At 38.0% G+C, this 27656-nt stretch overlaps 1 protein-coding gene across 1 annotated transcript; it reads left to right on the top strand.

Annotated features, from left to right (window-relative positions):
• The first annotated feature begins 18 nt into the window (after nt 1-18).
• On the top strand, nt 19-26584 carry capn10 (calpain 10). The gene is made up of 13 exons (XM_036555979.1): nt 19-256; nt 683-819; nt 2782-2913; nt 7065-7261; nt 8184-8380; nt 11165-11306; nt 12449-12615; nt 13594-13850; nt 15471-15673; nt 16503-16743; nt 17742-17938; nt 20856-20901; nt 24457-26584. Exons 2-13 carry the CDS (start codon nt 694-696, stop codon nt 24484-24486), a joined length of 1935 nt encoding a protein of 644 aa, XP_036411872.1. The 5' UTR covers nt 19-256; nt 683-693; the 3' UTR covers nt 24487-26584.
• Nucleotides 26585-27656: the final 1072 nt, after the last annotated feature.

Raw genomic sequence — 27656 nt, 5'->3', positions numbered from 1 at the left:
TCGCTGTATGAATGACAGTGTTGTCTGCAGCGTGCCGTCTCTCCGGAAGTGTTGCTCTTGGTTTAGAAAGAGAGATTTGTGCACTGCATGATTTAGCTGGTTTAAACATACGCATTGTATTACATTTCAGGAGCGACTGGGTAGTCAGACTTCATTTCGTCCAAGTTATAAACCCTGCAGTGTTTTTTTGGAACATGAAAACTCGGTATTTCAACAAACAGTTAGCAAATTAGCAACCTAGCTAGCTCTGCACAAGGTAGGTTCAGTGATTTCAAAACAATGATTAATTCCTGAACATATACAGCCTTTTGCGATAGATAATTCCATAAAATATCACCTTTAACGTTATTAAGTTTGTCATTTTGCTTATACAAAAATGGAAAGACGCTTTTTTGCTATACATGGTGTGTTTTTCCTTTGGGAAGGTGTGAGAAATAACATTGTTGTGGTTTCTTCGGGAAACTTTGAGCAGTAAATGATATGTAGACTGGTAAATAGGTGGGAATAAACACTGTACTGTCCCAACTAAATAATGTAGTTGTTTTGCGTTTCATTTTCAGTAAATACAGTTTAGAAGTTAATGTTGCTGTTTCATATATCACATATACGTGCACTATCCATTGTACTTAGAGATAACGAGGAGGTGTCATAACCGAGGGTTTTGGCTGTTGGTGATTGACAGGTCTGGTTGCCATGGAGACTGAAGAGGGTGGACTTTTTAAGGATCCAGACTTTGCTGCTGATGACTCCGCCCTTTTCACAGACTACACCACACCCCTGTCCAGACTTGTAGGCAAGGTCACCTGGCTCCGCCCACAGGTATGATATGGATGCAGTCGAGGGTCAGTAATCTTTGAAATTCAGAAAAGACCAGGGTGGAGGCAGGTTTTCATTCGATCGAAGAGAAGCACACCTGATTCCGCTTCTTTAATCAGCTGGACTTAGTTTGTCTTCAGACAGTTGTATGAGGTGAGCCCCTGCTTGATTGGAGTGAAAGCCTACAGTCACACTGCAGGCACTCCTTTTGCAGATAAGATTGGTGACCCCTGCCATAAGTCCATAAGAATCAAGACACCAGCTCTAATTATGTGAATATTACAACCTTGTCCAGATTTAAAGAGAAGGGACACATAGTATAAAACACTGGGGTGTGAATAAATGTGATATATTTTTGAGAAAGTTGCCAGTTTGTTTCTATTTTCCTTTTCATAATAATATGAGTAATGATTAAAAATAACAAAATTAAAATGCAAATATTGACAAACAACAAGGACATTTTTCATAGCCTGTCTTGCTTATTTTTTGCCAAGGCTGCTAATAATTCAGGAGGGCACTGTGCACAAGTGAGCTCCCAGTTTATTAGGTATATCTACGTTGTATATCTGCTTATTGACAAATTTATCAGTGTGAGAGGATGACCATCACAAACTATGCATGAGCTACTGTCTGTAACTGTACACCTAGAAGCTGCATCGATGCAGATATTGCTATTGGGTATCAGCACTGATACCGACATCTGGTAACACGTGATACCATGTGACTTAAGCCTAGCGTACACAGGTGCGCTAATGAACAAATGACTAAAGCTGGTACTTCACACAGTGAAGTGTTGCTGACGCCGTAGCAGTCGGACGCAAAGTTGCTGGTCACTTTAAACACAATCATTTCTGGAGTTCAAGAAATGATTGATAGATCTAGAGAAAATGGGGCTTCTAACAACCCTGCAAGATCTAGTAGACCACCAAAATTGTCACCATTGGATACACAATACTTAAAACCTTCATCATTTAGAGAGAGGAGAAGCTGTCCATCCTTCCACTGTGAGAAGACAACTCATTGTAATGAATCTGCAAGGATGTGTAGCTGTCAAGAAGCCCTTGCTGAGAAAAGGAAATAGACAAGAGGAAAATTTGCAGATCACACAAAGAAGCTGCTGGTGTTCTCAGAACAATGGAAACCCCAGAGTCCAAACCTCAACATCACTGATTGTGCTTGGAATTACTCAGATCAAGAGAAGCAGGAAATGCAACTAACTTCTAAGACTGATGTTTGGAGGTGTGGAAAAATATCACTCCGGATTTCTTTGAAAAACTACGTCTCCTGAAAAAAATGTACGCAGTATTAAAGACAAAGACAAATACTGAGAAAATATATTTAGTTGTTGAGGCTTCTGTGTATTTTTCTGTTAAATACATGCTTTCTGTCTTTTTCTAACACTGAAAAATTAAATGTTTGTACTTAATGGCAGTTTCGACTGAAAATTTAAAACTCTGACTTATGCACAATACTGTAGGCATATCTAAAAAAGTGGCCAATAATTGTTGGACGCTGTGTTTAAAAACCCATTTATTGCTGCTGTGCCTGATAGACTCATCTTATACCAGTGCAACATGTAATACCATGGCACTATCATGTTGGTATTGCTGCTGTGCTGAGAACGGTCCATCACAAAAATAATATTAGGTCAGTGGTGGTTCCTTTCCATGGACAGATGAGATAGCAGGGCCTGAAAATTTGTAGAGCAGCGTGCACAGTCAGTAATTGTATACCTACAAAATGCACCTACATGGTAGGTGAACCTGATGAACTGGCGACTCAGTGTACAACATTACACACTATAATAGAACCAGAAAACTGGTTTGTACATTATTGGTCATTGATATTGTTGATTGATTAGTGAGAGCATTTTGTAGGATGTGTTGAGAGTATCTGTTATCATTTTCAATGTCTATAACTTTTCAAATAGTTATTATACAGAGTTGTTTCTTGTTATTTAAACAGGATATCTGTAAGCATCCACGACTGTTCCCTGATAACCTTACTGAGGCCTACCCGAAACAAGGCATTCTGGGAGACTGCTGGCTCCTGTGTGCATGTACCATGCTGCTAAAGAGCCGCCATCTGCTAGAACAGGTAACAAACGCTTAACAAACATGATGTTCAACTGGTTAAACTCGGGGAGCCATACTTCTTTAATGGGTGGCAAAAATATAAATGAATTATTATGTTATTATATGTAGTTTCCTGCACTAATATCATAGAAATGTCATTTAAGCAGGTTTCAGTACACACTAAATGTCCAAAAGTATACAGACACCCCTTTTAATTAGTAAATTCAAGTACTTTAAAGTGCACCCGTTGCTGATATAGTTGCTCAATTGTGCATACACAGCTTGTGTAACCTCCCTAGGAAGGCATTACCAATAGAATAGGATTCCCTGGAGCAGCTGCTCATGAGCCTAAAGTCACCGTACACAATGTTGGCTAGCTGGGTATAACGTTCTCTGAAGTGATAAAGCTCCATCCAACACCTTTGGCATGAGTTGGAGTGGAGTTTGTGATCCAGAACTAATCATCAGTACCTGACTTGCCTAATGCCCTGGTGGCTAAATGCAATTAAATCCTCACAGCAGTGTTACAACATCTAGTGTAAAGCCTTCCCAGAAGAGTAGAGACTGTTAGTGCAGCAAAGGGGGGCAAACTCCCAATTAATACTCTTGATTTTAGAAGAAACATTGGATGTGCAGGTGTCTGTAAACATTTGGAAAGAGTTTCATTTCAAAATGCTGTATATGCATAACATACATAAACACAACAGTTTTATACATAATGAGTTTTTGAAAACAATGATGGAACATATACTATTTCTGTAGTAGAAGTGGTAATGAGCATAATATAGCACTGATATTTCTTGACTCCTGTCAATGTATATCTTCAAAGGGAGAGAAGTGGTCTATAGTGTGTATATAGTTGGAACAAAACCCTTCATATCTAGTAGAGCCCGACTGATAAATTGCCATGCTGATATTAGCAGCCTTTTGAAGTATTTATTAGCCAACATAATAACTGCATAAGTAGCCGTCAAATGTAATAAAAATCTATTCTTATTAATAGGTGTAGTGTTTAAGGACAATTACTTTAGCTACCTCGGTTGTGGTATGAATGCTGTAGAATTACTTTGGATGTAGTGTTAAAGCAGGGAAAAACAGGAGTAATGGAAGCAGTTTATCGAATATTTATTGTATTTCACAAAGAAAGAATATACAGTTCTATCAAATTACAGTAGCACTTGCTGTTCACATAAACCAAAACAAACATACTGCATACTGAGTATAGAAAGACATTCGCTTACTCATCATGTTGTATAATACTGAAATGCAGATACCGATCATAGCAGAGGGTGTCCACAGACAGACACAATTCTGTGGTTTTGCTGATCTGATATACTGATAGACATGCTGGAACAGGAAGAATAGAAGATGTGTTGCTATGTTTGTCGAACCGAGAGATTAGAGATAGGTATTCAAACAAATATGAAGTATTAAATGTCAGAACATTTTCTGGAATCTCTGTCTTTCCAAGACTCCTGTCCTGGAGAGTTCTGTGGTTTTGCTAATCTTATCTACTAATACACTGACTAGATATGGGCGGAGTAGGAAAATTAGGAGATGTTTTGATGTGTTTTCCAAATGGAAGATTAGCACTAAATAACCAAATGTAAATACCCATTTTAGATGCAAACAAGAAGTACAAAAAGTCAAACGGCAAAACTTTTAGCTCGTATATAATCAATTTAATTCAGTTTAATTTACAGTATGTTAAAGCAGTAAGTCACCTGAAGTCATGCGTTACAGTGATTTTATGACATGTATAGTGTGTTAGGCATGATGCCACAACGTAAAATATGACAAAATAAATAAATAATTCAAGAAAGAATTTCAGTTATAATTAATAATCACAATTAAAAAAAATCCTCAAAGAAATATAGTTTGTTTAAAGTGTGCTATGGTTACCAAACAATTGTGGACTGCTGAAGGAGGACGAGTATGTTCAGTGACCCATTATCTTATAGTGTAGGGGTGAGAGGGACAAGCATATTTTATTTTTTGCTTATAAATTTTTAAAGTATTTGAGTAAGATTAATCATTTTTTGTTTTTGAACAGTTCAGCCAGAGTACAAATGTTACAGCTAACCCCACAGGGTGGATTCATTGGAAAAGACTGAGGGGGCTAATTGTAACATTGCTAAAAAAAAAAAATGATACATTGATGCAAAACACAGTTCAGTTCAAATCAATTTAGTTTGAACCAAATGAGCCTTCCAACCTTGAGTCTGCACAAGACATATTTATGTGTGTGTGTGTGTGTGTGTGTGTGTGTGTGTGTGTGTATCGCTGTTGTCAGAAGAATGTAAGTCAATGGAACCAGACTTTTTTCAGAGTCATTTTTGGTCATTTCCTTTAGGCCATTCATCATGAAATTTACAAACAATGTAAACGGCAAAAGGTATTTTCAAATTATGTCAAAAACTGTAAAACATCAAAAATGGAGAAAAAAGGTCTTCTTCCAACAACAGCAATATATAATGTGTGTGTGTGTGTGTGTGTGTGTGTGTACTATAAATGTCATGTATTTCATGTATTTCATGACATCCATAGCTTGTTTTTGACGAGTTTTTAAAAAAGTGGCATTTGAATTTAAAAGGAAGGATATCCTCTTGTTTACTTTGTGAAGCCTTGGTGGCTGTATTTTAGCCTTGCTAGCTTTCACTGTGAGTTAGCAAACTTACACATTTTCAGATTATGTTGCTATAGAAATAGGTGACTGAAAACTTGAACTTGTTTAAACTTGGGTTCGTACATCATCTGTCATTACACTTGGTGGCCCATGTGAGCAGCATACTAATCCATTCGCAGTACAAAGGTTTTCAGTGGCTTGGTGCATTAACACAGAATTCAGTTGTTGTGAGGAGGCCATAGTGCTTATATAAATTATTTTACAATGGCTTAGCCAATCAGATTTTATAACCAGAGCTATCCATTTTACAACATACGTTGCAGCAGGGCTGCACAATGTAGACAACTGTTGTGATTATATTTCTACAGATTACATTACACCTTCTAATCCATTAAAAACCTGGAGATACATTTATGTTTTATTGTGGTTAAAGGCTGATCTGCATTATCTTGAGCCAAATAATTTACTTGCGCTGGATTACTGACATAACAGGTGCCGTAGGTGTCATTTCAACTTTAAGGGGGTTGGGGCGGGTGGCACACTGCCCGTACCATACACCCACCATACTCACACTCACACTTTGCCCTTAACTCTCAGGAAACGTCTAATATCAGGCTTCCTCTTCTTCTTAACTGTTTACATGACTGATCCCTGATCTCTGTAACACAGATCAATGTAGCCATTAGAAGGCTAAGAGAGAGAGAAGTGCAATGAAGAGGCTAAAACGGCACTTTGTCTATTTACTTTGAATGTCTTTAGAGTGTGACTCAACCCAGACATTTTAACATTGGTTTGGCAACCAGACACTGAAGCTCAAAACCAGATACCTGGCAACCCTACTTTGACATATGTAGGAGTCACGCCGACACAGAAATTCACATGTAGATGTAGATATATATACACACACATATATATATATATATATATATATATATATATATATATATATGTATATGTATATATGATATTATATGGTGATATTTAAGGTAGGATGAGTTCAGAAAACAGGTGAGGAGTTCATGCAGGTATTGGCAGCCATGAAGTTAATTAGAAAACCATGACAGAATTTCAAGAGAAATATGGTGGAAACCATTCTTTAAAATCTCTGGAGCATTACAAACAACAGATATTGAGGAAAATACCATGACAAAGTACAATGCAAATGAATTGAATTTATTTAAAAACAATAAACTGGGTTTATTTATGAAAAAGAAACTGTAATTTCCCACAGATCATGCTTCAGTTTTGAGATCAGAAAAAAGTTTCCTGAAGAATAAAAAAAATGTAATTAGGCAAAAAATTAAAAGAAAGTCATCACATGGAGTCAAAGGTTAATAAATTTGACTTGATTACATGATTAAATTTACAAATAAATAAATTAAATGATAAATTGAGTGTGATAAGTTGGCAAATTGATGATAATGCATATTTTAAACTCTAGCACTGGTCTTTCTTACAGTAAGAAAAAGAGCCTGATAGACACACCTATTTATTAACTTTCATGTTCCTTTCCTATCTTGACTTTTGAATATGTGTGATTGTTTCAGGTGATGCCCCCAGGGCAGTGTGTATGGGAGGATAGCCGTTACCATGGTAAATTCTGCTTCAGATTCTGGCGTAACGGGCATTGGATGGAGGTTCACGTGGACGATCGGCTACCCTGTGTCAACAACACACCCTGTTTCTCCCGCTGCCACAGCCCCTCTGCATTCTGGATAGCATTGTTGGAGAAAGCATATGCCAAGTGAGTTTTAAGGGGCTCCTCATTAAATAGAACAAAATAGTCCTCCATATTTGGCCTCATGACCTTCATTAGTGTTGTAATGACAATTCTGCAGCTTACTTGACTGCATTCCTCCATGTCATTTATAATTAAACTAAATTTACTTACTCGTGGAAATTAATTGACATGTATTGCTGAAACAAACAATACAGACTTAATTACTTATACTTAAACTTAATTACTTCTGTGTCTGAGCTGCATCATTTTGTAGAGTCTTGATATGGAGGTTACACCCTGATGCAGACTGAGAGGGCAAATTAAAGGGGAATTCCACTGATGACTTAAACACAGTCATTCAGAGTGTTTTGGTATGAAATGCTCTGTCCTAGAAAAACTTTCAGAATCATAATTGTTCATAGTGCTGATGGTAGGAACTAGACGACCGTAGCAATTGTTGCTTCTGAGAGCTTTCTCACAAAAAGCTTAAATGTGAAATAGTTACCTGTTGCCTGATGCCTGAGTCACTGTTTAATGGTAGGTTTGAGAAGGTTTTGACTAGGATGTTGTGAAGCAAATTATTCCTCGAAGAACACTCAGACACATGTCGGTTCACTGGTCATTTTGGATGGTAAATAAAATAGCTATACGCGTTGTAGATGTTGTGACCCCTGGTTGTTATCACTGCCACTGTAAATGCACCAATTTACATCAAGTCACTGCAAATGACTTTGTTTGCGTTTTGTCCATCGAATTGAAACAATTTTTGAAATACTCCTTTAAGAGACCATATGGAACTTGAGTGTTATTTTTTCTAATTATTTATGTGTAAGTGACTCTTACCATTATCAAAAATAAAATCTTTCAGCTATGCATGCACTGTGGCGTAGACTGGAAGAAAGTGCATGGAAATTATCATACTGCTCATTTTTTTGTTTTTCCAAAGGCTGCATGGTTCATATGAGCACCTCTGGGCAGGGCAGGTGTGTGAGGCCATGGTGGATTTAAGTGGGGGCGTGGCTGAGCGCTGGAGCTTGAAAAGGGCTGCTGACACGCCCACTGAGAAGCGCTTGTTTCCCAGGCTTTCAGAGGAGATGAGAAGGCGCAGTTACATCAGCTGTTGTGTACACAGCACCCCTACAGGTAAGAGGTGGAACCGCACCATAGCAGGACTGTGTAGGTCAGGGGCACTCTCAGGACACTATGTAAAGGAGTGAGTTGCCTTGCTATGGCAAATTTTGGGCTCCATAGTTTGTTATTATATAAAATATCAACCAAATATTTGCTGTTCTTTAATGAAAATGTAATTTAACAAAAGGCAGTGTATTAATATTGAATCAGATTCCGTGAGAAGCATATGACACAGGAACTAAACAGCCCTGTTCATGTACTTGAGGAACACACATCTAAACCAGAGTTTTTCCAGAATCTTGGCTCTTGAAACTTCAAGCACTGCACAGTTCAGTGATTAAAGCGCTAGGGACAGATTCAACTCGTCAGCCAATTAACCCTGTCTTACCTAACGTATCATTTATGATTCTTTCAGAGGCTTTGCTGATGTTCCCTTTAACTCATTAAAGGGGAATTTCACTTATTTAAAAATCTGCATAATTAAATAGTAAAGATGTAAACAAAGTCATTCAGAGTAGTTTGATGTGAAATAATCTATTCTAGAGAAATTTACACAGTCAGAATTGTTCACAGTGGTGGTGATAAGAACCAGACGTCTGAAGAGTTTAATGCCTCTAAAAGCTCCCTCAGAGAAAGTTATTACATAAAATGGTTATAAATATGTTGCCTGATGTCTGACACATTGTTTTACAATTGGGAGGAAAGACGGAAAGATACATGCAAGGCGCTGCAAGGCAAAATAGTTCTCAAAGAAAACTTATTGTTTAAGATTTACCACAGTTTTACCATAAGCAACATTACGTATAAAAGCTCAGAAGACATGTGCAGGTTCATTGATTGTTTTGGATAGTAAATAAAATGGCTATATTTGTGTCCTGGGTTCTGTCACCACCACTGTAAAGAAATGAGTATGTTTCTTTACAATGAACCATTTCACATCAAACCACTCATGACTATGTTTACATCTCAGTGACAGAAGGAGGCTGAAAATTTTAAAAATCAGTGGAATTCCTCTTTAAACTTTACTTCCACAGTAGTTGGGAGGCAGGTGTTCAGCATAGTAAAATGCAGAGTAACATTCTTGCCTACAGCTTTCAGAAAAGAATAAGTTAAAGCTGTGGTCTGTTGCTGCTGACCCTTACTTGACACAACTTGGTTACACACACTTTCTATCCTGTTCCTTTTGTAGGCGACTAAAACAAAATCTATAACAGTTTTGCAACAGTGAAGCACAACAATAGGACGATAATTGTGGTGTTCGTGTGCTAGAATTTCCTTCTTTTCGTCCCTCACAGGTCACGCAACACCTGCCACCTGCGTCTTTGTGCTGAAGGAAGCACCCTGAGGAAGCAGTCTCTCACTTCCTCTTGGAAGTTACTGCGTGCTAAAAAGCTGCTCTTATTTAAGCACAAAGCCAACAATTGTTTTTCTGATTAGACCAACAGCCTGCTTGGCGTGAGGGAAAAAAGGGGAATTTCACTTGTACAGTTTTTATCAGTTTGTACCTTTTCAGCTGTGGAAATCACATATTAACCTCAACAGTGGTACACTTAGAGCACGTACATCACATTCTACTGAACAATAAAGCATATAGTGAATGAATCATATCATAGTTTACAATTTACTAATACTGTATGTCAGTAAATTGTATCAGTAGAACTATGTTTAGTACTGTTGTAATGTTAAGGACGCAGGGCATTAAAGTATAAGTATATTGAGTTCTTTTTTAATAATTAGGGATGCACAATGATATTGAAGTCAAATATCAGCAGCAGACAGATATATAGTTTTAACTGATATTTAAAACTGATATTTGATGATGTATTTATTGTACCCCATAACAGCAGAATGTTTAGGTGATGCTGGGTTGCTGTGCTAAAATACCTGCATTTTATTCATTTTGCTGCAGTTTTAACTCTACAAATAGGTGTTACATTGCTCTGTAAAGATAATTCAGCTGTAGTGTCAGTTTCTACATTTTATAAATGTTTATACATCAGCACTTTATGTCATATGGATGCTGTTTCACCTTTGCCATTGTATCGCAGAGTAAAACCAGTAAGAGCTCCCCCTGCTGGATGTTTGCAGACTTAAGCAGTCAGCTTTTTATAGCGTTCTTCACAAGGCAGGACTTTTTGTTTTTTTTTAGGCCGAACATTTCAAATAGTATTTAGTGTTGATAAAAAAGAAGTCGTACAGCATCAAAAACTGTTTTCTTATGGAACTGTTAACACTATTCTTATATATTTCTACAGAAGTATGTGCAAATTCTTTGACCTATCAAGGACTTTAAAGCATTGTCATACACAAACTCTGAATATAAAATATAAAACTTCCATAATAAATCATAATTACATTTTTTGAAAATAAAAGTGCAGAGAATACGGCATACTGAATGTTACTACTCCCTGCGTTTGATGACACAATATATGCATGAAAACACAGGTGGCTGTGAAGTGTCTACCACTCTGCCTGAAAAAAAATCTAGGGAAACATTGTGTGATGTCAATGCCATTATGTATGTGTATTCATGAACTTTAATAATACATTTAGTGAATGGCCTGAAAGTACCCACCATGATACAAGTACCATAGTAATATTAAAAACAGCAAAGTTCAAATATAATTGTGTTTCAGAAAATATTTTGTTTTGATAATCCAATTGAAAATACAGTATTGTAATGCACTGTACTGAGTTACAGTTTACTGGTGGCATTATCTAAAATATTTTAGTGCTGTGAGATACAGTTTGTGCTTTAGCTCTTTGCTAGATTTTGTCCTCTCTCTCTTTCTGCAGGTGCGCCTGAGCTGGGGCAGTTCCACGCTCTTAGTGTAATGGAATGGACAGATGTGAAAACAAGTGATGGAGAAGAAGTGCGGCTGCTGCGAATATGGAACCCCTGGGGGAGGAGGTGCTGGGGAGGAGCCTGGACCGAGAGGTGGGAGCTCATGAATGGGTCATTTCTGACTCTGACTTTCCTATCCTGGTTTGGTCTTAATAAAGTATCTCAGTATATAATTTTAGATATCCAGTTTGATTTTATTGCCATAATGCCAATGACCAGTAAATGAAAAACCTTGTTGCTGGTCATAAGGTGCGTTCAACAAATATGAACAGTAAACAAGACAAAATAATAATAATAATAATAATAATAATAATAACTATGTGCAGAGCAGCTCAAAGTGCTTTACAGACGTGTGACAGAGCTTAACAGACATAGAAAAATTAGAGTTAAGTTTTATTGTTATATAGTTCTAATTTATGAATTTATTTGTTATTTTATTTATTATTAATGTAAAACTTATATGAAGCGATACATTTACGTGCTTGACTGTCTAATAAAAGGTGGAATTGTGTTCCACACTTTAGAATTGAAATAACACAAAGAGGCCTCTCCACGTCTTCTGTATTTTACGAAAAGTATTTGCGGAATGCCAGTATCTGCAGATCTAAGATCACGTGCAGAGACATAAACAGGCAGACATTCTGTGAGGTAAGCAGGTGCTCTAAGGCTTTAAGCTGTTTAAAAACTAGTAATAAAACTTTAAAATCTATGCTAAAAACAACAGGCAGCCAATGCAGTTCTTTCAAAATGGGACCAATATTAAATCTCTCTCTTTTTTTTTGTTAGGATCTGTGCTGCTACATTTTGTACACATTGTAGACGATGTATTGTTTTCTTAGAAAGTCCAGTAAAGAGCTTTACAGCATTCATCTCTGCTTGTAAAAAATGCATGAATAAGATTCTCTGTGTTGCTCTGAGATAGAAAATGCTGAACTTTAGCAATATTTTTAAATGATTTAAATAATTAGTGGCTGTGTTTACATACGAGTTAAAACAGAATCTAAGATCACACAAAGGTTTCATACTTAATGTGTGGTATATAAAGCAAAAGAGCCTAGCTTCTCACAAAGCAGCTTTCTCTGAATTTCATTATCCATTATCTGGTAATTGTTCATATCAGAGTGAGCTCCATAGACCTTGAAATAAAATGTGTGGTACACAATAGCTAACAGCTAAAAGCCTGTGTCTTTCTCTTTTTGCCTCTTTCTGCCTTTTATCTCCCCCCCTCTCTCTAGTGGAGCCGGGTGGAGCTCTTTGGACCCCTCTTGCTCTGTGGATCTGTTGGGCCGAACCCAGGAAGGGGAATTCTGGGTAGATGAGACTGAATTCCAGCAGGAATTTGATGAAGTCACAGTGGGATATTCGATCAGCGAGGATAGCCACCTCCAGAGCATCTACACAGGTACTTAAAATACATCTGGCAGAAAGTGATAGTTTGGCAAAAATGAAATACATGACACAAAAATGGACAACAAATTGACAGAAGTAGAGACAAAAGCCTTCAAGTTGGCTGGTACTACCATTTTAGCTGTGTGACGGAGGGGAACCCTCAGGGCTTTTTAGGTGTAATGTTTTCTGTATACTGAAAAACGTCTGTAGTTTTGAGTTCATTTTTATTCAGTAGAATTTTGCTTGTGTTTAAACTCAGTATTACACAAGTATTACAGTACTACTCTTGTTTTATTATTGAGTACCAGATGGAAACATAAGGGTTAAATTCTTCAAATGGCCACCTAGAAATTGTTCTTCTCCATGGAATCTAGGCAGGTAAACTAACTGCCTTGTTGGTTAAGACACAATTCAGTAGTCTTACCCACAAAGGACCAGTGTGGCATGAGGTTTTCATTCCAATCAAGCAGAAGCTGATTCCACTTGTTTAATCAGTTGGTGTCATTCAGTTATAGGTGTGCTACTGCTTGATTGGCATGGAGACCTGCAGCCACACCAGCTCTTTGCGGATAAGACTGGTTACCTTTGAGTTAGGACTTAAAGAGTTGAAAAGAAGGCCTAACATGTTACGTTAACCATCAGCATAATTACAAATTGACAGAGGAGTCAACCAGTCCCGTTTTGATTTCCAATGGGTGGGGCCAATTTGGTGAGAAAAAACATCAGTCTAAGCCTTCTGGAAGTCCCAAATATGTCACTGACTGTGAATATGAGCAGCAGCTTGCAATCAGTGGGGTTTTAATGTGCTGCAAATTAAGTTTAATTCACGTTCATGTTGCCATTTTTTCCTTGAGCTCCTGCCTGCCAGTATGTCTGTGGACCAGCCTGTCTAGAAAATCATCATTTTGTTCATCTTAAAATCCCACACTGTACCTTTAATTGCTATACAGTTGAAAGTTCTTCTGTCGCTGTGTCTCTCTCACTCTTACAGGGTCCTTTCTAACTTACACACAGCAGATAGGTGGCCGCTGGATCAGAGGTCACTCTGCAGGAGGCTGTCGTAACAACAGTAGTTACAGCAGCAACCCTAAGTTCTGGTTGAAACTTGGAGAAGGAGGGGAGGTGCTGCTCTCGCTGCTGCAGTGCAGGCCACAGAGCGCCCAGCGGAGTTGCACAGAACGGCCACCAGGAGGCAGCAGCACTCCACAGCACCCGCACTACCAGGCCATAGCGCTACATTTATGGAAGGTTAGTGAAAAAGCCTGTGAAAGATTTGGAAACGTCTGGCTTTTCACCATGTTTTTAATGAATACTTTCAATACATTACATACAGTCGTATACAAAAGTTTTAACACCCCAAGACAAATGACATGTTTTGTTGATTTTATAAGTGAAATTAAGTTAAAACATGCTCTACACGACAAACTTACATATGCCATCTGCACTTTTTTGAGCACAATTTTTATTTGTTTATTTATTTTAACAATGTCAAATTGAGCCTAACGTGAAAAAACCTATTGAGCCTAAAATGAAAACAGTTATTTTTTGCTATATAGACCTTTCAATAATGAAAAAGTATACAAGTGGTAAAGTTAGTCAATCTTCGTGTGGGAGAACACAGTTTAAGATTAGTACAGCAAACGCTTGTTGAGCTGATAGTGCTATGTTCTAGCGAAACTAATTACAAACCCAGTTCTGAAAAAGTTGGGACATTATGTGAAACACTAATTAAAATAGAAAGGTATGGTTAAAATGAAAACAGTACAAAAACACAATATTTGAAGTTTTACCTTATTTTTTATTTTTTTTAAATACACTCCTTCCAAATTTTATGCCTGCAGCACAGTCCAAAAAAGTTGGGACAGGACGATGTTCACTTTGTTATATCACCTTTCCTTTTAATAAAGATGCTAATTGACAGTCTTCAGCTGGGCAACGGTACGGGTCCCTCATTGTGGTATTTTGAGCTTGATGAGACAAATGTTTTCAGTGGGAGACAGTTATGGACTGCAGGCATGTCAGTTTGACCAACACACTCTCAGATTATGCAGCTATGCATTTGTAACACGTGCAGAACGTGGCTCAGCATTGTCATGTTTAAACATGGAGGGATGTCCCTGAAAAAGACAATGTCTCCCTCTATATCCAAACATGATTTCGTCTCCTGTTTAAGATGTTTTTGGACAAGTAAGTCTTAAATTGCCCTGTCCCAACTTTTTGGAATCTGTTGCAGTCTTCAATTTACGAATGAGAGTATATTTACAAAAAAAAACAATGAAGTTGATCTGGTGAAACATTGCATATCTTGTCTTTGTCCTGTCTTTACTCAAATACAGGTCAAAGAAGATTTATAAATTTATAAATCACGGATTTCTGTTTTAATTTGCATTTTACCTACTGTCCCAGCTTTTTTTTTTTAATGTTTGTACGTAACTCTAGCATTGCATATTTGAGGTCATTAGTTTTGTTCTGTCATTCTTAAGCCAATAACAATATGTTTATCGCATAAATTCATATCGGAGTAATGATAAAATGCGATTTAACATGCAGCTCTACCAAGTTATCCCTGAACTTTTGACAAGCAGTCTGTCTACTTTCATATTGCACTTGAGTCCTGATATTTTCTTTTTTGTTTCTGATACTGTAATTTTTGGTAGGTGTTTTACCTTTTGGATAAAAGAGAAAGTGGCTGATAAATGAGTGTCTAACATGGCTTTGGCTGTATTTCAGTAACAGTTACACTTGGGTGCTGAGAGTGCACTTGACTAGCTGTCAGCCAGTGTTAGAGTGCACTTAGTCCCATCCAGAGATATCAAAATGCCTACTTTGTATATGACGGTGTTTTTTTTTTGTTTGTTTATTTTTTAGGTGGACAAAAAGCACTTTAACCTGAAGCGGACGCTGAACTCCACACCTTGTGCCTCCTCACACACACACGCATATGAGCGGGAGGTAGTGGTGCACACTCATTTGAGTGCTGGGTTCCATCTGCTGGTGCCAAGCACCTTCCTGCAGGGAGCAGAGGGACAGTTCTTGCTTCGAGTGCACTCAACCTGCGCCACCAGTCTCAGGTACACACATTTACACACAGACATACATACGTATACACAAAGACATATAGACACACTCACACTCAATTCAGACATGCACACACACATTTGCAAGAGCACATTTTGAAATTTTAGACTACCACTCAATCATAGTATAACAAAATTGCTGTAACTTAACACTGTATGCAGTGCAACTTAAATGTATGCAATGAACACTACTGTTCAAAAGGTAGTGTACATGGAATCACTAGTCACATTATTAATTTAAATAATAATTCTCACACTAATAAGGCAAACAGTGTAGATTGAAATACTGTAATTTCTGTATCTGTATTTTCAGATGTTTTATGAGAAGTATTTTCAGAACGAGAAATTATACAACGAAAAACATAGTTTAACTATTTGTTATTTGTTTTCTCAGTTATGCAGTCATCTACAGCTCTGTCGATCAAATTGTAGACTAGTAGCATCATAATAGAATCCTTTTATACCTGTACCTGCAACACAATTGGTTTTATATTATTGTGGCTCCAAATTTTAAGACAGTGATTACAAACCTTGCACGGTTTTGTAGATGTAGTGGTGCATTTGTTTTAGAGACCATTAACTCATAGTCCAAAGTTTAAAGTTACTATTGTCATTGTCACTCTTCTGCTAAACACAAATGTGGCATCAGTTGAAAACCCTCTTTCAGAAAAACCATTTTCACTTGTTTCTATGAGCAACATGCTTTTGTTATCACTGGTGATAACTGTGTCTTTAAGGCTTAAGCTCTGCAAAATGTTTGGAATTTTATTAGACCTTTTAAGATAATCACTCTTCTTCTCTCCTCTTCTCTCTCTCTTTGCAGTGCAATAAAGGTGAGCCTGCAGCAGGAGTCTGTGGGTGGAGAGTGGGAGAAGGTCAGCGTGTGTGGTCGCTGGACGGCCGGCTCTACAGCTGGAGGGGGTCGGAACTTCCCCTCACACGGACAGAACCCTCGTGTACCACTCACTGTAACGTATGACCCTGGGGGCACTAACATTAGGGTCACTCTGCGCCAGCACAGCCCGGAGAATGACCTTCATGCCATTGGCTTCCATATTTATAAGGTCAGGATAAAGTGATGTGACCGCTTTAATGCTGTGTACTATTATTGCTTTTACTATTATTGCTTTTCTAAATAAAATGTGCAGAAGAGAACACTCAGAACATTTTGTAATGTCCGTTGTGCTTCGGACCCCTTCCCCAAGCGTATGAATCTGATGATTGTGAGGGTGTTGAACGAGTGTTCAAAGAGAACTGAGTTCTGATGTGAGTGAATGATCTACTGTTATCATCACATCTTCATTAGTATGATGTTGATTTTGCATTAAAGACCTAAACATTGAGCCGGACCTTCTTTCTGCACCTGTGCATGTGATTTTAATATGTAAAGGCGTGCGGCGTGGTCCAAAAAAACCCTGTTTTTTTTACTGTAGGCTTTACAGGGCAATTCACGGTAGCCCACGGAAGCCATATTTTAGCATGTTTTTTTTTGCTACTTCTTTCATTTTTAACAAAGAAATCTTATGTAGTGCAGCTTTAACATACTAGTGGGAAAAACATAAAATGTGGCCTGTGCAAATGTTATGGCACATTTTAGATTTTTATTTTTTCATAGAAATTGTGTTCTGAAATTTACAGGAAATTGCCACATTTGTTCCCCATGCAGGATGTGTTAACTTCTCACTTAGAAATTCAACAAAATATGTAAATTGACAGGGAGTGTTCTTTTGCATACGACTGTACATAGATGCAGTGACAAGTGTGAGTGGGCAGGTGCATGGACTAGTCAAATAATATCCATTAGTTGGTGCTATGGGCACCTGTCAGCTGGTCAAGGCAGTGCCTGATTTTAATAACAAAGGATGGCTGTGGAAGATGTTTTTGATGACTTTCTGCTAAACACAAAGCTGAACATACTTTAGTCTGCAAATGCCAACATAAACTACGAGCTGTTTAATACAAAAGTAGAAAATATAAGTTTAATAGTATAATAGTATTGATCTCTAGTGTACCAGAGTACTTGCCAGATTATTTACACATGCTTTCTGCTGTTGGTATGTAGGTCCCCGATGGGAAAGTGGACTCCATGGTCATCTCTGCTGCAGTGTGTCCTGTGGTGAGCTGTGTTCCTCACTCTCACTCTCAGGAGGTCAGTGTGCAGTGTAGACTGCCCCCTGCTGTTTACACCATCCTGCCCTCCACATACCAGCCTGACCACAACGCAGAATACACGCTAACCATCGCCCGCAGGATACACAGGTAAACACACACAGAGCTTAGGTTGGGCCCTAACATATGCACTTTGTTACGTAGGTACACTCATTCAGTGTTGTGTGAAAGATATGGGTAAACACAAACTGACACACGCATTACACAGAGGAAGTACAGGGAGATTCACTCGAAAGAGTCCCTGAATATTCTGTAATAACCCTCGCTAGGACGAAGCGATTTGAACGAAACAATTTGCAATGTGCTCCTCAGTATATGGAGCTTCGAACATGCCAGGATGCCCCTGCGTCGGAGTGATGAGGTAGGCGTTGGACTGCCGTCGTGACATTTAACCTCCGTTTGCAACTTCCGGGTGCATACCCCCATGCCCCTTCACTCAGTCACTTGACTTCTCATCAGGATGGCGGTGTACAGTATTGAGCAGCGCGTCATCATGGTGCGAACCTATTGGGTCACCAGTTCATTTAAGCAATGTCAGAGTGAACTTAGGAAGAAATAGGGTGTTCTTGACGTACCCTCAAAGAGTGTTATTCAGACGATGATACAGAAACTGTAAACAACAGTATAATTTATCCCTTCTCATGGCGGAGGCCGTCCGAAAATGACGCAGGACACAATCGATGACGTGCAACATCGTCTGCAGCAATCGCCTAGGAAACCTCTGAGAGGCCTAACACATGGGACTGGGAGGTCTTATTCAACATGTCACCGGATCAGACACCACCAGACTTCTTCCTTTGGGGTATGCTCAAAGGAAAAGTCTATCGGAACAAGCCTCGCACTGAGGAAGATTTGAAGGAAAACATCCAACATGAAATTGCTGGTATTCCCCCCTATATGCTTACCGTTCAGGAACATGGAGTGCCGCCTCAAAATGTGTCTGGCAGAAAACGGAGGTCACTCCCAGCATCACATGTAGTGCAATCAATTACACTTACATCAAGGTATGTAGTGTATTTTTTGGGTTCAGATTGCTTCATCCTAACGGCAGTTACAACAGAATATTCGGGGCCTCTTTCAGGTGAATCTCTCTGTACAAGGAGCATAGTTGGTCATTAGATACACAGGTGAACACTCAGGACACAGGTTACTCTTGTAGACACACCTATACACTCAACATCACAGTTTACAGCTCTGTAAATTGTTTCATATATCTTGTCTCTTATTCATGATTGAATATGTTTTTAACAATTTAGCTACAGATATTACACACTATACTAAATTTAAAACAGATATAGACATTTATAAAGATAAAATTGCAGTTAGCTCTTGATTTCAAAACATTATTTTTCACATTTTTACTCTTACTGTACAGCTTTAGTGCAAAGATTGTGTGGCTGCTAAATAATCAGAGGTCATTCGGCATAACACTGTAGGAGTGAGACTTCACACCTGCTGCTATGATAGCGAACACAGCTGAGAGGCTGAAAGGCAGTTAGCCTACTGGGATCAACTGCACTACAAGATGAGAAACAGATACACAGAAAACAGAAACAGAACACATACGCATCCAGCACACACAAGATGTAATATTTTTAGTTTTCTTGGAGATTTTTTCCTTTAAACTGCAGCGTACTTGCTTGCAGCAGTCTGGTTTTCAAACTGCATCTCCTTGACTAAAGCCAGTAGCATTAACGTGTTTCTTGGGTGATCTGATGTTAAGTGGACAGCACAAGTACTGTGATTGGAGTCCAGTGTGTCTCAGAGGCGCATTGTGATCAGATCACTCAAACCTTCTTCAAACATAGTCTTGGACATCTATACATAACATTTGTAATGTGAAAGCTGAAGCATCGGTTTTAAATCTTTTTTAGTTAAAAGATGTAGATAGTGCCTCTGCAACCCACCTTGCAGGCTTTTTCCATAGCTATGGCTGAGCTGAACAAACAGTGGCACATGTTCTGTGACATTACAGCTTCTAGTTAAGTAGGCACAGTATGGCCATAAATCATGTATTTGGCATATATTTTATTTTAATGACGTTTAATAACATCTACCATTTTTTAAACCAGTACTACTTTTTTAAAGATGAACTCCAGTGTCAAATGTCATCTCTTAGGTGTAACAACATTCTTTTAGATTAAGTATTGATTTGAAAACCTGTTTAAGGGTTTCAGTACTTAAATTCATGTTGTTATTAGTAAATATGATCACAGTCGCACAATGCAATGCTGCTTATAAAAAGACATTTACAAGGTTTCTGCAATACACAGTGCCATGTAATGACATACAGTTGGGAGATCTTCAGGATTTTTAAACTGCACCTGATTCACAATATAAACAAAACTAGGGAGTACATGAAATGACTGGAATATCCCATATTTTATTTATACATTCTGTTACATCCATGCTATCCCTTTAGCAGTTGTAATTTCGCCCTAACAGCTAAGATATAGCAAAAGTAGATTTAATTAACGGAAAAATGAAACCTAATTAAACTTTATTAAAAAAACTTCTGAGTTTTTTCTGCAGCCCCCTTAATACTCCCCTGCAGCCCTCAGGGTGAGAACCACTGCGCTCAAATGTTCCCCACCGACGTGTCCCCGAAAGCAACAAAGGACTGCCAAATCAACTGCGTCATCACAGCAAAGATGAAAGCAGCTGCCATGCTTATTTCATCTTTTCTCTTGTTTTTGATTACAAGTCACAAAATCTGATCATAGTGGTCACTGGAGATGCTTTTGAGAAACATGGAAATGCCAGATTTTAAATGGCTCTATGTCTCATTGTCCACTTCTGGTTAGATCACTCAAGACGGATGTTAATACCAGGTATAAACAGGCCCTGAGTGTAAGGTGTGATATGGGTAAAATGGTTTATGTTGATACTGAAATTGCACGATAGAACTGATTCAGTATTTTTAATAGCTTTAATAATAAAGAGGTTCTTTGTGTAATGCCTGTGCTAAATATGCCCCTGTTTTTGTTTGTTGCTGTTGTATGTGCAGGAAAGTAATAAGCAGCCAGGAGCGTTTGGGCCAGGTGGTTGAGGAGGTGAGTTTTGCTTCAGACATACTTTTATCAATAAGAATGGACACACATATGGACAAACTTAGGCCTTCAAAATGGCCACTGGTACTGTTTATAGCTGTGACATCCTTTTGTTTCATAGAAAACAGTAAAAACTGTCCTACAGTGAAACCACATAAGCAAGTCTATTCGAGATTACTTAAAAACTCAATACTAGGCGAGAGTGTGATGATTTAGATATGCAGTTTGCTCAGTGCTAACTTGGGCAGTATATGCTTCTTTTGCTTCTTCTACATTAGCCTCATAGCTCCAGTGCAAAACTGAAGAAAACTTCAGACACCAAACATGCCTTGGCTGACTCACTACATTTGAGTGTACATTTAATTTCCTCAGACATTCTCTTAAAATACTTGTGAATCAGTCTCGCAGAATGCATAAGAAATTTGAAGTTGCATTTAATGTGTGTCATAGTCTTTAGTCTAGCAGTTTGGCAGACTGAACATCAGCTTTAGTACAATTTAATTTAAGTAAAAACATAAAGAAAACTTTTCCATTACACTTGTTTGATCATCAAGTTCTCGCCAGTTTTTTCCTTTATTTATGTATACACACTTCAACTCAAACATTTGGACACAACAGATGTATGTGTTTCTGTTTGTGTAAATCTATGTCATATTTAATATTGGAAATAAAATCATTATGTGTTTCTCATTAAAAGTAAATAGTGGAATATCTGATCCTGTTAATGTATTTCAGCCACTCAGTTGTGTAGTGACAACAGAGAGCGGTGTCTAAATAGCTCTGTTTGGTTGAAAGGCCAATATTTCCTTCTAGAGTAATTCAAAATTTACAATAATAACGAAGACAGGTAGCATCTATGCAGTAACATAAACAATGAGGCATTAGCGTTCACATATGCACATTTATAAATGAATCATTCTACTGAATTGGTTCAAAGAGAGTTGAAAACACATTTTGGACTCTGTAACTTAATTATGTTTATTTTATTAAAATAAATGATTGAACATTCCATTTTGTCACTAGCAATAAAATAATAACGCCTCTGAAACTTTACTAAATGTTTTGGTAGTGACAATTTTAGCTAATTTGATCATAACTAAAAAACAGCCAGCCAGTATGCGACTCACAAACACATAAAATCATAATAGGTTTATTAAAATAATTTTGGTATTGACAATTCTTAATGGCACGCTCTGATTTTCAGACTTTGGGACACATTTACTGCAAAACAATGGGATTTAACCCCTCCCAATGTGGCCATGAGGGACAGAGATGCAGTCTCACTTCCTGCTCTAAAATGCAGCATTTTTTGAATAAAGATTTTTTTTATTTAAAAATTAACCAGATGATAAATGTACATCTTTCAACTTTAGAGGAAATATTTTAAAGAACAACGAGGAAAAAAAATATATTTTTTATTTTTATTTACGGGTTTGGAACAGACACCTCCCAATAGATAGTACACTATAAATTATGATTTTGTATATATTTATGTATTTATATCAAGTAATGTCTTGGGTTTAAATAGATCATAACGGAATCATTGTAAATATCTTAGGTCTGAATGCTGAATTGCTTTCTTAAAATATTTTTTTTTTGCTGTAGGATCGCAGTTTGAACTAATTCAGTAGAATGGTTCATATATACAACACAGAAAATAAGAAACATTGTTTCTCCAATGAGGGCAGACACATAAGTCACTTCTCAGTACCTGTAAGCCTGTTAGAGTGCTGGTAGATAGCGAAACAACTCACTTCCTTTGAAGTTTTGGCCCTTCCCTTTAAGTTTTGTTATGCTGTGACTACCTTACGATGTCTTGAGAATGACACTAAAGAAAGGTTTTTAGCTGGTCACAGGTCAGACCTGCCCATAGTATCCTCTATTATGCTTGAATATTCGGCCTTAGGTTTTTTTTTTTTTAGTGCTGTCTTGCTCTCTGGGGGTTGAGTGTAATGGGTGGTTACAGCCAGCAGGTGACAGTGTGTGTCCACTGTTGGCTGAAATGAGCTTGTGTGATCCGACCTAAATTTGTCTGAAGGAGTCTCAGTAAGAGATTACTGCAAATAGTGGCTGCTTTTTAGTGCTACAGTAACACCACCATCATTAACACATACATTATGGGCGTTTGTTGTTGGTAAACACAGGAGAAACATGTGAACAAGCAAAAACAGTCATCGGTCAAGACCTGAATAAGCTGAATCTAGTGTGTTGTTGGTTGCAGCAACAGTAGCACAGTGGCACTAGATGGAACACAACAGACTGTCAATTTTGTGGAGTTTCATGCTTGTTAGTTTTAAACTCTGCAAGTATTGTAGTAATACTTTTATTTCATTGTTAAGTTTTGGTTGGATACTAAAGGGTTAAATTCTTGAAATACTCAATGGAAAATTGTTCAGTCAAGATTTTTTTTCCCTGTGGTATCTACATAGATACAGCCAAGCTCCCCTACTGATTATGCCTTCAGAAGCTGAACTGAAAACCATTAACTACCAACATAATTAGTACCCGACAGTGGAATAAACCAATCATGTTTAAACGTACAATGGGTGGGACCAATTTTGTGAGAAAAAACGTCACTCCAGCATTGTCTTAGAGGTATTTTTTACCCTTGTTTTTGACTAAGTATTTATAGCCCAAACTGAAAGCTTTATTTTATACACCAATTTGTTTCAACCACACACTTGTGCATCATTTTGTAGACAGTGTCATGATCATATGTGGAACTCTGGATATAATCAGGTTTTCTCTGTGGGAAAAATGAATGGTGTTTTCCTGTAGTAAATAAAAAATTCACAGTTACGATATGTTTTATTTACGATATGTTGAATTATAAAGTCATTAAGGAGCTGAAATACAAATTATGCTACATCCATGCTACTAGCAAGCTAACAATCCAGCACACAGAAAAAATGTTGCAAGAAGATAAGTGTACTACTATACTTTAACACTCTTATATAACACTCAGACTGTACCCTATTACTGCCAAAGCAACTTAACTGCCACATTTAATATCCCACATACATGAGGTGTTTTGCTGAGGTTGCTAATCATATGTTGTCAGTTCAGCATACAGCATTGTTAGTATGTATGTAGTAATATTCATATTTTGACTCTTTTTTTTTTTTTTAACAATTCAGAGGATCCAGTGATATCTGGGGGGAAATGTACAAACGGGAAAACAAACATTTATTTTATAAAAACGGCGTTCATTTTTCCCATAGACAAAAAATAGCGTAGACCCACATTTTCTAATATGGGCATGACCTGTATTATTCCACTGCCAGTGGTTATGAAGTAACAACAGTGGTTTACTTTAAGCAGATGGAACTTTTTTGATGGAAGAAATCGCCAGTATTAAAAACATATTTTCCAAAGAATGTTTGCTTTAATCTTTTGTTTGTGCCCTGCAAAACTGTTGTATAAAAGCAACATAATACTCAAAGTTTTGTGTTATCATGAATAATATTGTGGCTTTACATGTTGTTCTTCTTCTTGTGTTCTGTTGTTTAAATATATATCAAATTAATTCACTTGCTCTCTCTCTCTCTCTCTCGTTAGATCTCCCATGTTTCTGTGATGGGGCTGTAGCATGAGGGGGGATGTCTCTCCCCATCCAAGGCTGACGTGGGTCTTTTTGGCCCTGGCTGGAGATGAAAGCGAACCATCTTTCTCCAAAAGCTGGAGGGGTGGAGGGCTTGGCTAGTGCGTTAGCGTAGCCTTTAGCACATCACAGTCTCGTCCAGTGGCCTGACTCTAATGGAAGCCGACGGCGTCCGGCCCCGCTGCCTGACGGGAGCTATTGAAGCTGCCGCCCCAGCCACGGCCTGTCCCACCAGAGCGAACAAAGACATCACTCAGAGAGAGAGAGGGGCCGGCCTAGTGGTCGACCCATACGGACCCGTTGTGCCAGCCAAGCCATGGCACAGCTAAGCCAACTTTCAGAGAGAGAGAGAGGGTAGGGGGTGGGTTCTGCTCCATGGCGGCTGAACAGAGGCGCTTGGTTCCCTCTGAAGTGACCGACAGTGGCTGTATTTTGGCTCGGCCCTCGGAAGCTGCTGGTCGGCCCGTTGGAGCGCGTGCTCCAGTGCGTGGCTCGAGCAGCCGTTAGCGCGCTCAGCGCTGAGCTAGTGACGAAGCCGGCGCGCTGCCGATGCACAAAGAGCCATTGTGAGAGCAAAGTACTTGCGGCTGTGACCTCCTGTTTGCTCTGTGTGTGGGGAGCCATGTATTTGGCTCTTTTTGGGGACCAGATGATCCTAGGATGATGTTAAACATGACAGTTTTGACATTGAGGGACATTTGGCTGGTCCTCACCAGGAAAAACACTTTTTTTGCAAAAGATTAGGGTTGGCTTAGGTGTTGACATGGCAGCATTTAGCAATAGTCATACAGAAGTCGATTAACATACCCAAAAAGACCGGACGACAGACTTGTGTGTTTATATGTGCAACTCTTGTGTGCCTTCAAATGAGTAAATCAGTGGACTGAAAAAAAGTTCTGTGGGCTGAAATTATTTCACGCTTTGACACTGTAATTTGAGTCCCATTTACTTTTCAAACACTACAGTGGAAACAAGCAGCCTCACCCACATCTATGCACTTCTGCTGGGGTCCAACTGAGCAGGCTTCTGCACCAAACCTTCAGTAGAGATTTAAACCTTTCAGCTAAACTAAAATAGGGCAGAGCCTAGGTCTGGATAGTGCAGAACAAATGAGGCCTGTTAGACTAGTCAAAGATTTGAGTTTTGAAGGTTTTTAAAACCCTCTACACTAGTGTAAAACATTATTATTTAAACCTGTACAAATGTTGGAGGCAATTGTACAGTGATTGACATACTGTATATAAAAAGACACACAACAAATCCTTGTCAGGTTTGATGGTTTACTAAAGCTATAGAGAGAAGTTTGTCTGTATCATCTTGCCAAGGCAGGCTTCAGTCTTTGGTAACAGCTGACCTGAAATAGCCTAAGTATGGATATCACACGACAAATGAAGCTTATTTGAATACCCATTTTAATGATTTACATTTACATTTAATCACTTAGCAGGTGCTCTGACCAAGAGCAACTTACAAAACATACAAGCAATGGAAGCCTAAGAGAACAAAGTATCTGGATGAACCTAATTTATAACCTAAGCGACTTAATACGTAAATACAAGTGTAGACATCAAAGAGTATTAATTAAATTCATTTTTTTGAACAAGTGAAAAATAAAACACAGGTAAAGTGCAGAGAATTGACAGTAGAGAAATGACAGTGATTCAGATATGAAGTCCAAATAGGATGTTAATGTATTGCCTGAAGAGGTGAGTCTTCAGACCACACTGGGAGGAACTGCAATGTGGAGTTCAGGAAGAAGTTGACGAGCGAGACAGAGCTTTAAAGACTTTTCATTTTAAGGAAGGACGTATCAAGAGTCCAGAGGTTAAAGACCCAAAGTGGTGTTCTGGTGTGCAGTTGTAAACTAAGGTGCTGAGAACTGTAAGCCTGTATTGTGAGAAACAGAGCTTTGTATCTGATTGTTTCTTCCACAGAAAGTGGAGTGATTCATTTTCATAAAATGTAATTTTCATACTTTTATTCACAACTAAATTTGAATTTTCTGTTTTTGAATGTAAAAAAAAATTATACTTAATATGATTCTATTGAATTAAAGCCAGTTCAAATCAATTCTAGAATCATTCACATACTGTCCTCTGGATTATTATGAAACCGTATATAAATTATATACTTTGGACTTTTGTTATCAAATTAAACAATCAGTGAAAATCTAGAAGTGGAAAAACTAGCCATACCTAAGTGGAAACATAAGTGCTTTGTCAGAATCTTACTAATTAAAGTGGATGTATAGAGGAAGAAATTAATAGCTGAAGGTTAGAAAAAATACATAATAGACATACTCAAGTACATAAAAGAAAATGTACACTTTTAAAAGGTTTTCTTTGTTGTGTGGTGCAGCGACTAACTGCTAATATTGCTACCACAAAGACAAATTAGCATAGTTATGGGCAGTTTTATTTTAAACTGATGCAACGATCAAATAAAATACATGTAAACACAGCTGAATCAAAGGAGTTCCGTTACTAGTTTTTCAGGCTCTAAATGACCTCAAAGCACCTGTTTACCTCACAGAATGTCTATTTATGTTTCAGCACAAGATCTTAGATCTGCAGGTACTGGCTTTCTGCAAACACACACACACATCTTTTAAGCTGCTTCTCCTTCTGGATCGCGGGGGTTGGCTGGAGCCTATCCCAGCAGTCATTGGGTGGAAGGCAGGATACACCTTGGACAGGTCACCAGTCCATCGTAGGGCAGACCTTCTGCAAACACCTTCCTTAAAATACAGAAAACGTTTAGAGGCCTTTTTCAGTTATTCTGCTTCTAAATTGTGAAAGTCAGTTCCACCTTTTATAAGAGAGTCAAGCTCAGTGCTCACTTTTAAGGCACATCTGAAAATGTGTCTCTTTGTCCTATTGTTTAATTAAAATTCTACCTCTCTTTGGTATTTATTTTTATTTTTTTTATTTGATCTGTGTCATTTTCTTCTATGATTTTAAATTAATACTCATAATTTGTTATATTAATAATCTTTATCACCTGTCTGTAAAGCACTTTGAGCTGCCACCAGCATGAAGTGATATATAAACAATTATAATACTATAAGATATTATCCATAGAGATAATATCAAAAATAATTTACATTTTCTCAAAATATTGACTTCTTTTAAAAGAATGATTTCTCACAATAATGACT

Source organism: Colossoma macropomum, unplaced genomic scaffold, assembly GCF_904425465.1.
Source record: "Colossoma macropomum unplaced genomic scaffold, Colossoma_macropomum, whole genome shotgun sequence".
NCBI lineage: Eukaryota > Metazoa > Chordata > Actinopteri > Characiformes > Serrasalmidae > Colossoma > Colossoma macropomum.
Note: the sequence above shows the minus strand (reverse complement) of the source record. Positions and strands in the feature narration are given on the sequence as shown.

Coding starts and splice junctions, on each gene's coding strand:
- capn10 (XM_036555979.1), top strand. CDS start 694: ATGGAGACTGAAGAGGGTGGACTTTTTAAGGATCCAGACTTTGCTGCT. Junction 11,307..12,448: donor GGAGGAGCCTGGACCGAGAG/GTGGGAGCTCAT, acceptor CCCTCTCTCTAG/TGGAGCCGGGTGGAGCTCTT. Junction 17,939..20,855: donor ATCGCCCGCAGGATACACAG/GTAAACACACAC, acceptor TTGTATGTGCAG/GAAAGTAATAAGCAGCCAGG.